Source organism: Euphorbia lathyris, chromosome 2, assembly GCF_963576675.1.
Source record: "Euphorbia lathyris chromosome 2, ddEupLath1.1, whole genome shotgun sequence".
Taxonomy (NCBI): domain Eukaryota; kingdom Viridiplantae; phylum Streptophyta; class Magnoliopsida; order Malpighiales; family Euphorbiaceae; genus Euphorbia; species Euphorbia lathyris.
The window spans coordinates 94,290,886-94,303,213 of NC_088911.1; the positions used below are offsets into that span (position 1 = coordinate 94,290,886).

General features: G+C 32.0%; 2 protein-coding genes across 2 annotated transcripts; both read right to left on the bottom strand.

The window, feature by feature from the left end:
- Positions 1-2,624: 2,624 nt before the first annotated feature.
- On the bottom strand, positions 2,625-3,845 carry LOC136220715 (protein NDR1-like). Its single transcript, XM_066008509.1, has one exon. It carries the CDS (start codon positions 3,608-3,610, stop codon positions 2,978-2,980), a length of 633 nt encoding a protein of 210 aa, XP_065864581.1. The 5' UTR covers positions 3,611-3,845; the 3' UTR covers positions 2,625-2,977.
- Positions 3,846-5,957: 2,112 nt separating this feature from the next.
- Positions 5,958-6,737, bottom strand: LOC136220716 (protein NDR1-like). The gene has a single exon (XM_066008511.1). The coding sequence runs from the start codon at positions 6,659-6,661 to the stop codon at positions 6,035-6,037; it is 627 nt and encodes a 208-aa protein (XP_065864583.1). The 5' UTR covers positions 6,662-6,737; the 3' UTR covers positions 5,958-6,034.
- Between the last annotated feature and the right edge of the window lie 5,591 nt (positions 6,738-12,328).

Here is a 12,328-nt window from a genome sequence, read left to right on the forward strand (position 1 = left end):
TCGGCCAACAACATTCAGTTCTAAGGTGTCCGTATCTCCCACAATTGGTGCAAGCCGTGTGAAGACCTTCATATTCAACTCTCTGAACTTCCCCATCCAACTCAAACTGTGCAATCAAAGGTTTAAGCAAATCAATTTCCATACAAACTCTCGCAAACCGGCCTCAGGTTCTTTTTGTAGTGTTCTCATCCACACAGATCGGTTTGTCTACAGTAGCTATAATGCCCAATAACACATCCTCATCATAAAATAAAAGGGGAAGTTGAGGGAAGCGGACGCATACCATAGATTTCTCCACGCTAGCTTCTATTGGGCTAAAACCAGCAGACCATGTGCGGACTGTGAGGTAGTGCCCCTGAACTAGCCAAGGACCATCATTAGTTACATAACTTCTATCCAAATCGTTATCAAATTGAAGAAGGTGGAAGCCCTCACCTAGATCCATCATGCTTACCCCTACAATTGGCTTCCAAAGCTCAATAGTTCTTTGTTGTAATGCCATATACCCCAGACTTCTGCCTAGGAGCTTGATGGTAAGGGCGTTCTCCCATGGCTTCGCCAGTTTCTTCTTCAATTCGGGGTCAATAGTCACTTTTGGAAATAACGACTCCTTTTCATTCACGTCAATTCGGATCAGACTAGCAGCTCGGAGATCCTCTCGCGGTTTGGGAACTCTGGTCGTTGCACTCCTATTTGACTATTTTTTTAGAGGTATATTTGACTCATTTTTTAATTAAATTTTTGGAATAAGGTGCAAAAATACCCTAAACATTTCTAGCTAGGAACAATTTTACTCCTAACATCTGAAATGGTATAATTTTAACTCTAACGTTGACAGTGAATAGCAATTTTACCCCTAACGTTAATAAGTTGGTCAATTTCAGACATTATTATAAAATATAGATATTTTGTTCCTTATTCTGTAGCAAATTACAAGTGTCTTGATTCTAAAAAAAGATTATATATTTTTTATGATTTAATAATAGAATTGAAAATTAAAATTTTTAAATTTCGACGAAATATTTGAATTTTTTGGTCCATCTTGTACAAACATACAGTATATTTTTTTATTTTTTTCTCGTTTAATCATATGTTTGTGACCTATTACTAATTAGTGATAAAGTGATGAATTATTTCTCAAATTAATCTAACTTGTCAACGTTAGGGGTAAAATTGCTCTTGGCTGCCAACATTAGGAATAAAATTTTGCACCAATTTAGACGTTATGGGATAAAATTGTTCCTGACCATAAACGTTAGTGGTATTTTTGCACCTTATCTCAAAAAAAAAAAATTATACACATTAAAAATCAAATTCAAAAACTAATTTAAGCAATTAAAGTCAATTGGAATAATAATAACCACTCTAATACAAGACTTTCACATGTTCCAAATCTTTAAAAGAACGCATTATTGATAAGAATTTTGTGTCTTTTCAATCGTTTCTTTTTTTCTTTATTAAAAGAAAAGAAAAAACGAAAAGAATATGAAACAATTCTTTTCCAGCAATTTGAATTGCACATAACCAAACTCATTAACATTTTTTAACAAATAATTTGATTGGAGGCAATTTCATAATAAAAACAAAAACTGTAATCAAGCCGAACTGAGTTTTGACCTGTTCATACTTGATTCGGTAGAAAATTAACGAGCCAAACCGAGTTTTGGCTTGCTCATGTTCGACTGATAGAAAATTAATGAGGTTGAGCCGATATTTGAACTCAAAATCCAGCTCGTTTATTTTTTTCAAGAGCTCGTGAGCTGCTCGCGAACAACTCATTTTTTTTCAAGAGCTTTGCTCGTGAGCAATTCATTGATCATATTCATGAATATTTACCGGTTAGTAGCTCGTTAATTCTTTTTATGAATTTTGCTCGCAAGCAATTCATTAATTATGTTCATAAGGAAGCTCACGAGCAAAACTCATGAACAAATAAACAACATGCATTTATTGTGTTTGAGAAGGAGTTCACCTAATAACAAATAAAATAATATCAAGTTTAGATGTTTAATGTTGGCCTAATACATCACCAGTTCTTTGAACTTGTCCAAAATAGTAGATTGGTTCCCTGAACTTTGCAAATATCTCATTAGCTCCCTAAATTTGTTTATTTCGTATCACGAGCTCCCTAAACTTGTCCATAAAAGTGGATTAGCTCCCTGAACTTTGCAAGTGTCTCATCCACTCTCCAAACTTGCTTATTCTGTAACAACTAAATACAAAAACCATAATAATAACTCTCGATCCTCATCCATTCAATCGCTCAAACCTGCAATACTAATTCTTATAATAGGTTGAAAGGTAGGAGAAGCGAAAAAAATACCTCTCAAATAGATGAAGACGTATTTTTAAAATTTAGGTTTAATAAGTTTTTGTATTTAGTTGTTACAGAATAAACAAATTTAAAGAGTTGGTGAAACACTTGTAAAATTCAGAAAGCCAATTTATTATTTTGGACAAGTTCAAGAGTTGGTAATATATTAAGCCTTTAATGTATAAAAAAAAACACATAAATGTTTTAATCCTTCAATGATCTTAAAATTCTAAACAATTCAACCAAACCTAATAATGATCTTAAAATTCTAAACAATTCAACCAAACCCTATTAATAATTGAACTAAATTAATAATTTAATCAGCTTACATTACAAACTTTGGAGTTTTTGCAGTGTTCAAACTGGACTCAAACTAAGTCACATACACTAAAAAACAAAAATATGAGCAAGTCTAGCTTAAGTCCATTTTCACAACATAGCTTTGAATATTTATTTACTAATGACAATCAATTAATTAGCTGTACAATGAGCGGGACATATAGCTTTGAATATTCAAATACTTTCAGCCAAAAAAAGAATAACAATTATTTGGTGCCTGAAAAATCATCTATAGAATTAAATCCCAACAAATCATTTTTATAATAATAACCCCTAAAACTCCAACTGAAATAAGAACAGCAAAAACTCAGGAAAAAGAAAATCTCAATAGTTGACCAAATTAATCAACCCAAACACCAAAAAATTGATCAAAACAACTCCAACTTGACCAAAATAGCTAAAAATCCTAAAACCATTAGAACTAAGCTTAATACCCTTTTTATGGTTAATCTGATTACTAATATTAAAATCAGCTCCAACCATGATCCTATACCTTTTAGTTGTCCAAAACAAAATCTTGTACTTAACCGAAGTAGCCAAATCCACCCGGAAAACCGCCGACCCATTCGAAATCGCCTTCAAAACCGCACTTCTGTCGAGTCCAGTAGCGTTTGGCTCGCCGCCCTTGCTCGCTTTCTTCTTGTGACCTTGATAGAATTTGGGGATAATGAAATTGGCTACGGTGTGATTCTTACTTGGACTATCATAGAAAGTTACATTTACTGGATCGTAGTTTACGCCTTTGTCTTTGTTGGTGTTTTCTAGTCTCAATTGAAAGATCAGAGTGGTGTTTCCCGGCGGCTGCAGTGACTGGTTTAGGGCAGCTATGTTGAATTTTATGAGTGCGCATTTGGGCTTGGAGGGACGTAAACTTAGCCATAGGAATAGAGCTGTTAGACCTAGAGTGAGTGTGAAACTGCAACAGCATCTGCAGCATCCACCTCCGGGATTTGACATGATTTTCCGGTGATCTGAGGAGGAGGAAGGAGATGAAATGGAATTTGTTCAGAGATTTTTGTCTATTTTTCTTTTTCTTTTTTTTTTTTTATAAAAGAAGAGGACTTGACTTTTCAGTTTGTGACTGTGTTATCTTCTTATTTGGTTTTTTAAAAGGCTATGGTTATCTACGGGTGAATGTAAATTGTTTCTCTGTGTTGTCCAATGAGAATTTGTATTGTTTGAAATGGAGATGTTGACCATAAAGATGAATGGAATTAAAGTACTTAATGAGACTTGGTACAGCAGATTATAGACTTTTCAACTTGGAGAGGAATAATTATGTTTTGTGTTGCTTTGTGAGAATATGAGAAGAAAAGGTAAAACGAGAGAAGAGGACAGTCTGGAAAACAGATGCCCTTGGCCCGGAGGGGTATAACCCCACACTCTTTGCATATTTATTTACGATCGGAAGAAACAAATCTTCAAAATCAAATACAAAACTAATTTTCACATGCACCTTAATGAGCAAGTGAATTTGCTAATTCACAGTTAGATATATGTTTATTAAATCTAAGCATCAGAATGTTAGAATATTCACCTTAGAATTCTAATAAGCCTAGATTTAACGGTAAATGAGTAAATTTTATATGCTCATTAAGGTAAATGCGATCAAAACTGAAATTTTATTATATCTATCTCCAATAATAATAAGATAAAGTTAAAAAAAAACATTTGTTTATTTTTTCTATTTGTAACATGTGCTCGAGGTTTAAAACTATACAAATTTTGTTTTGTACAATTTTACATCCCAAAAACCTGGTTACAAATAGCTACGAACATCACTATGATACATGTAGATTTCGGATCTAAGGAGTCCATTATAAGTATTACATGAATCACACCTATGATACATGACCATATGATGATCTCATAAACGGATAGATTTAGTGCTTACTTACTATTTCATAAACCCTTATTCTTTAATTGACATTTAATGTCCATGAACGGTGAAACAACATCAACAACCAAAACATATATTAGTTCATTATACTATGGATGTTTAGAATAATATCTTATTGCCTTATAGTTTCACTTGCTCGGATCCTCAATCCAATAAACATGAGCAAATAACTAAACTTGATACTCTATAAAGTAAATTTTCACAAGTTACATGAGCTGAATAAATTGATGCCTTATTTATTAATAGAATAGTTAAGTTACAATGTTTTAGGATAGGACATACACTAACACTATCTACATGTCAAGTGCCGAACATAAACCAAGAAAAATTAAAGCTTACAATAAATCTCAAATTACGACGAAGTCAAAGTCAAATCTTCGGTCTAACTATAAAAGTGAAGTCCTAAAGCAATCCGAAAGTTTCAGGGGACATTTGAAATCATATCATGGAAATTGAAATCACGTTTTCTTTAACTCAACATAGCATGTCATGGAAATTGGAAACACGTTTTTTTAGTACTTATTTTTATAATATACAGTATATTATAAGTAGATTTCTCAATATATATATATATATATACCTGAAAATTATATTATATTATATAATTAACTTGGTGTTTTTCAGTGCTATAATCAACACCGAACAATATTTTCGGCATTATAGCTAAACACATGCACAATATTATTTAAAACATAATATTTTGGTTTAATACATCGAGCTCATTTAAAAAATTTGATTGGTCCTTTAAACTTACATGATATCTCAATAATCCTCTCAACTTTTTTAAAATAAGTTATTAGCCACCTGAATTTATTTAAAGTGACATATTTGCCTTCTATACTTGTTTATCATGATTCATTTGCCCTTTAAATTTGTTTAAAATGATATACATTGCAATTTGTCTAAATCTGTAAAAAAAAATTAAAATTTAAGAACAAAGGCTTATTAGTTCGTGATTCCAAGTCTTTAAAACAAATTAATTTTTTGTTTTATACATCTTTATAGTGTTTTTATATATTTAGAGACATGTCATGACATTTTAAGCAAATTTAAGAGTCTAATGAGACACCACCTGCATTTGCACAGTCCTCTCGTTTTTCAACTTGTCCTGTTTATTTTGATAATTTACCGAGTTACATTTCTTCTGTAATGTGTTCAACTTGCCCCATTGTGGCTTATTAATGAAATTTGAGTTAAAAAAAAAAAAATGAGACACCACCTAAATTTAAAAAACCAATGAAGCTTTTTGACAAGTTTAGGTGTAATTAATGTATTAAGCCTAATATTAATATTTTTGTGCAAACAAATATAACCTATGTATACATAGGAATATTATCAACACAGAATAATAATATAGAAATAATGTCATCACTGATACATTTACATTACTAGTACAAAACAACAAAAACTAATTAACGAAATCAATCATTTCATAAGAATAATAATACATAAACATTAAAAATTCTGATGCTCAACTCAAATTAAAACAAATAAAAAAATGAAAAGTTAACTATAATAAAATTAGATATTTTCCCAAAATTGTTCCCAATTTTGGCTGAATTAGAGGTAAGCCGGATATCCTTGTCGGAGTTAATAAAAGTACCTTGATCACTGATATTCAGATCAGCCCCAACAGTGATCCTATGCCTCTTTGTTTTCCATGCCAAGATCTTGTACCTAACAGCAGTAGCCAAATCCACCCGGAAAACCGCCGACCCATTAGAAACCTCCCGGAAAACCGCTTCCCTGTCAATTCCAGAAGCATTGAGTTGACCGCCTTTTAAAGCTTTCTTTCTATGGCCTTGGTAAAATCCGGGGATCGAGAAAGTCCCTACAGATTGATTGTTAGTCGGTCTGTACAGAAATGTTACATTTACGGCGTCGTAGTAGATGCCTTTGAGGCGGTTGGGGTTTTGGAGTTTGATTTGAAAGAAGAAAGTGGCGTTTCCGGTTGCGTTCAAGGTCTGATTTAGAGATGGAATGTAGAATTTTTGTAGTGAGCATTTTGGTTTAGAGACCTTCAAAGCTAGCCATATGAAAAAACCTGAGAATCCTAAGGTGATTAGGGAGCTGCAAGAAGAGCAAATAGAAACGGATTTCTTCGCCATGACGAAGAAGGAATCTGCACAAGGTTTGTCGGAGATGGCTTTTAGAATAATAATAATGTATGATTAGAGAGAAGACTATACTTTCTTTTATCAATATAAAGAGGTAAATAATTTAGTAGTAATATATTATAAAATTCATATGTTTTGTTTTGTAAATGATAATATTTTATCTATTTTTTTTTTTTTAACTGAACATGTTAATTTCAGGACAATCATACTACAATACAAAATAAACATGTTACTCTATTATTTTCTATCTGTCTGTTTATATAAAATATAACGGTTAAAAATCTATAAAAAAAATAGACAAATAGACCAAAAGTTAATATTGATAAAAAAGAGGCGTTATAATGTGTTTTTTTTAAAATAGAAGGATTGAACAATATGTTAAGTAAAAAATGGGGGACTAGTAAATTATTTATCCATATAAAAACGAAGACTTCAACATCGTTTTTGGGTAACGTTTCAAATAAAATAATTCCTAGCCAATAATCCATTAAGTCTTTTTTTTCTTAATGTACCCTGAACTTGTACAAAAAGATTAATTAACCCCTTAAACTTTTAAAGTGTCTCGGTAGCCCATTAAACTTGTATAAAATATTCATTTAGCCTCCTAAACTTGCATAAAATGTAATAAATTAATCACATGGTTGCAAAAAATGTAAGTTAAATGTGGAATATGTATTTCACGTGTCTTATAATGTTATTACATAATAATAGAATAGATTAAAAAGGAAGTTCTTACTCGCTCAGCTATAAAACTTGTCTTCTCTAATATTAGAAATGCATACCCCGACTTTGATCGTTTTAATTTTTTTAAGACGCGTACGATACATCTTTCGCATTTAACTTTTTTTTTTTATTTATTTTGCAATAGAGTGATTAATTAATTTCATTTTAGGAAAGTTCAGGAGATTAACTGAACATTTTATACAAATTTAAAGGGCTATTGAGATACTTTGAAAGTTCAGAGTGTCAATCAAATTTTTTTTAGATAAATTCAGAGGCAAATGATGTATTAAGTTTTTTTTTTTTTTTTTTTTTAAAGAATCCATTAAGTCTCTACCATAAAAAAAAAACTAGTAGTAATTGTATACATTTTGATCGTCCATATATGAGCATTAAAGAATATTCAAGGGTTAAGGTGTAAAATATTCTTAACATTTTGGATCAGGAGTAATTTTACCTTTAACGTCTAAAATATTATATTTTTGCTCCTAACGCTGGTAGCTAAAAGCAATTTTACTCCTAACATTGATAATTTGGATCAATTTCAGATACTATTATAAAATACAAATATTTTGTTTCTTATTCTGCACTAATTACATATCAGTTAGTTCAAAAAAAGTATTTCGTGTTTTTTATAATTTAATAATAGAATTGAATATTAATATTTATAATCTCGGCAAATTTTTTGAATTTTTTTTCTCCAATTCGTACAAAAGACAATATATTTTTTTATATTTTTTTCACATCTCAACATATGTTTGTGATTTGTTACTGATAAACGTGTGAAGTGTAGATGACAAGATTCATGACTGAGAAGACAGTTTGATGAATTATTTCTCAAATTGGCCCAATTTATCAACGTTAAGGGTAAAATTGCTATTGACTTTCAACGTTAGGGATAAAATTGCTCCTCACCCAAAACGTTAGAGGTATTTTTGCACCTTAACCCAATATTCAGTTTGGGCTATGTGACTTCTTTATTTTTTTTAATAGCTTTCATTTAGTGAGTGATAGTTAGTGACTGGCGGAGGGATGTGGGAGGATTTTAGGGTAAACTTTCGGATGATTTGTCAGTTAGTACGTCTAAGATGAGATAAAAAAAAAGAGAATAAAGAAAGAGTCAGGAATCGGTAATTTCATTCTGATGCTTAAAATAGAAAAGTACCAGGAGAGGAGGAAGAAGAAGAAGAACAATAAACTTTAAAGTTTAGTAATGTGTATATTCTTTGTGCAGTTGTCTTATTCTATTTATAAGATACAAATGGGTAATTTGGGGACTATCGTTAATTTCTGTCCTAAATGGTGTCAGGGACACGTATAGAAGCGTAAGGAGGAATGTATCCCGTACTGAACCTACCAAGATTTGGCATTTTCTAACCCTTAGCCGTATATTATTGGTGATAAGAGCTTTATGAATTAGCGTTCTTCTTTCATTGATCCACATGGCAATACGGTTCGTACTTCCTCAAACGCTCATATATTGATTTGTGTATCTAGTAAGATAAAGGGATAGTTACACAAATATTCATTTTTTAATAAATAAATACAAGTTTCTACAACTTGTAAAATTAATTTTTATTTTGTCAGATCTCTACAAAATATATATTTCCTGTATTTTAATCCTAACTGTTTTTATGATAAAAGCAAAATAAAAAACTGCTTATTTGATAATAGATGAATTTCATGTGTTTTATTGATAAAAACCCAAAAACAGTTTATATAACTGTAAAATAATATTCAAACTTGAATTATAATGTAATTTTCTCTAAGATAAATGACCTGTAATCTGATGACTTGTTGGGCTTGAGAATCGAGGTATTGAAAACAAGTGATTTGGAGGTTCATCGTTAGCCAAAGTAGAATTTTCAAATTAAAGTTGGATGTTGATATATTTGTTGATTTTGTTTTTTTGGATAAAGATTGTGACGATACGGGAGTAAGAGACTGACATCCCAACTAGGTCAGCACCCCAGGTTCCAGCCCCGTAAAACCCGAATGAATCAATAAATGAAAAAAAGAGAGAGTTTATAAGAGATTTATAAAAAGAACCAAAAAAAGCAAAACCAGCTAGATAACTCTAATATGACTAACATTACGAAAATCGTCAGAAATCAACAAATGACAGAAACTAGGAGCCGTCTGCCACCAACGAAGGCCTGTAGCCGAGACTCCGGATTTTGCAAGTGCGTCAGCTACATGGTTGCCTTCTCAGTAAATATGGGAGAACACGATTGACATTTGAGAGCACTAGTTGAGGCATTTAATCCAATTTTGTCTAACCTCCCAAGGAACCCGCAATGACCGAGTCTTGAGCATCTGAACGACGAACATTGAGTCAGATTCCAGCCATAATTTACGCCAATTTTTCTCCTAAGCGAGATCAATAACAAATATGGCCGCTTTTAGTTCCGCTGTGTAAGCAAAAGTGGAAGGAATCGAGAAGGCAAAACTTCCATGAGGGAGCCCTCTTTCATTCCGAAAAATACCTCCGGCACCCTCGCATCCCCAGGCGTTCCGAGGGCTGAACCGTCGATGTTGTCTTTTAACCAGCCGCATGGAGGTGCGATCCATCTGACATGAAATATTTGTTGATTTTGTTAATCCAATTAAGTATATTCTGCATACTATCTCATTTGAGTTATTGCTCCAAAATCTATTACCCATGCATTATTAACAAGAAGACTTACCTGCACAAGCATCAATAAAAGCTCAAGATTTATGTCTTCTGTTATTATCATGTACCATCTTCCCTTTGATTGCATTTTTTAACTTCTTTCTGAATAAAATCCTGCATTAATTCCTTATGACCAATATCCTCCAAATCTGATCTAGAATCCTCCAAATGTGAGTGTTGATTGTCTCTAGTTACTTTGCTCTTGTAACCTTCTAACTTTTAACAAATTAGAATATCATTTAGTTTAAAACAACCAGCTTTCTACACTCCTTTCCTTATAATAGTTACCAAATTTACAATCATTCTTTCCATGGTTAAATTTGTCTTCCACCATAAAACTTGTTCTTGTTATTATTGTTAGTTATTATTCTTTGTGTTACCTCTACCATTGCTTCCATAATTCTCACATGTTAGCCCAATATGACTATATAAATATTAGAGGGGAATTAATAATATTTATTGCGCTTTTAAAAATTATTTCTTTCACTTAATAAAATTATGTTCAATATTAATATTATTAATTTGCACTTTTAAAAATATTTACAGAATTTAAATGGATGTACAAATTAATTATTTTTGGTGAAAGATAAAAACTATTGTTTTTAAAAACCTTTTTAAGCAAATATAATAAAAGTTATCACAATTAAATATTTGCAAACAAAAAATATAAAGACAATAAATAAAGAAGTAGAGGTTAGGGATGGCAACGGGTAGTGTATCCGCGGGTACCCGGCACTACCCGACCCTAATGGGGCTACCCGTACCCTGTATAAAAAGGTATGGGACGAGTATGGGATCAAAATCATTACCCGTTAGGGTAATGGGACGGGTATGGGAATACCCCCCTAGGGTACCCGGTACCCGTCATAAAAAAAATTATATTAATAAATATCATTGTTTTTTAGATGTAAGACATGAAATTTAAACCTCAACCATTTATTTTTCAACAATTGAGTGATACCAATAAGCTACTTTATTCTTATTAATTAAGGTTTAATTGATTCAATTTTTAGATTGATGATTTATTAAATTTATAGTTTATTAAATTTGTAATATTTTTTTTTATTTATTGATTCTTAACGGGTAAGGGTACCCGCGGTTGCCCGCGAATTAAATGGGAAGGGTATGGGATCCAAAAAGTATACCTGTTAGGGTAATGGAACGGGTACGGGTAATTAAAAAATAAAAGGGTAAGGGTTTGGGAATGACATTACCCGCGGGTACCCTACCCATTGCCATCCCTAGTAGAGATAGAAAAGTTTAGCCACACGATTTATACAAATTCGGTAGCTACGGCCTACGTCCTGTCCCCGAGAACACCTCTCAAGATTTTCCATTGTGATTCGTTTAACGTGCAAGAATCAAGTATGCGAGCCTTTTAAAATCTAAAAGCTACCCAAGTACTTATCGGGTGTTTGAGAAACTCTCCTCTCAATTTTTAACAAGCTTAACTGAGAAAACTCTTCCCGCAATTTTTACCGAGCTTTACTGAGAAACTCTTATAATCTTAAACTTAGAGGTACTTAAGAACCTAGAGTAAATTACACCAAAGGTACTTGAATTATACATCAGTTCACACTTTAGTACCTAAATTACATTTCGTCCCAAAAATATACTTCAAGTATGGGTAACTGGACATTTAAGTATTTTTAACCGGTAATGATCGGTCAACACGAGTTTGACCACTTTTACCCAAATTATTAGGACCCACTCTATACTAAACTGAAGTGAAAAGAATACCTTATCCTTAAATCAATTCTAAAAATTCCTTTACTTCTCTCTTTCTTTGTGTTTCTCTTTCTTCTCTCTTTTTGTTCCAAATATATTCCAATAAAATTGAGCATTTAGTCATCTTGTGTGCATATATATTCCAACAAAATTATAAGAACATAAAAAGTTCTATTTAATTGCCCAGAACTCTGGTTTATTAAGAAGTCAGTAAGTGCGAACACAAAGACCAGAAACAAAGATCTAAAAAAAAAGCAGTTTTTATAAAATGAAATAGATTCAAAGATGGAAAAAATGACAAGGATTTGAGTAATTATTTCAGATTTTTTTCTACTTTCTTCTTCTTCTTCTTCATTCACCAGAACTAACTAAGAAAAATGGCAAACACTCCTCAATTTCTCTCTCAATTCAACCAAACAACTCGACCCCTAAAAGCCAACATTCTCGATTATACTCTTCCCTAGTGTCCTTTATCATCCTCTCTCTCTCTAATCGCCTTCTTCATCACGTTCGTTGCCTGGGTATTTCTCTACTTC

Bases quoted from the DNA above. Each gene is read 5' to 3' on its own strand.
- LOC136220715 (XM_066008509.1), bottom strand. From the start codon at position 3,610: ATGTCAAATCCCGGAGGTGGATGCTGCAGATGCTGTTGCAGTTTCACA.
- LOC136220716 (XM_066008511.1), bottom strand. From the start codon at position 6,661: ATGGCGAAGAAATCCGTTTCTATTTGCTCTTCTTGCAGCTCCCTAATC.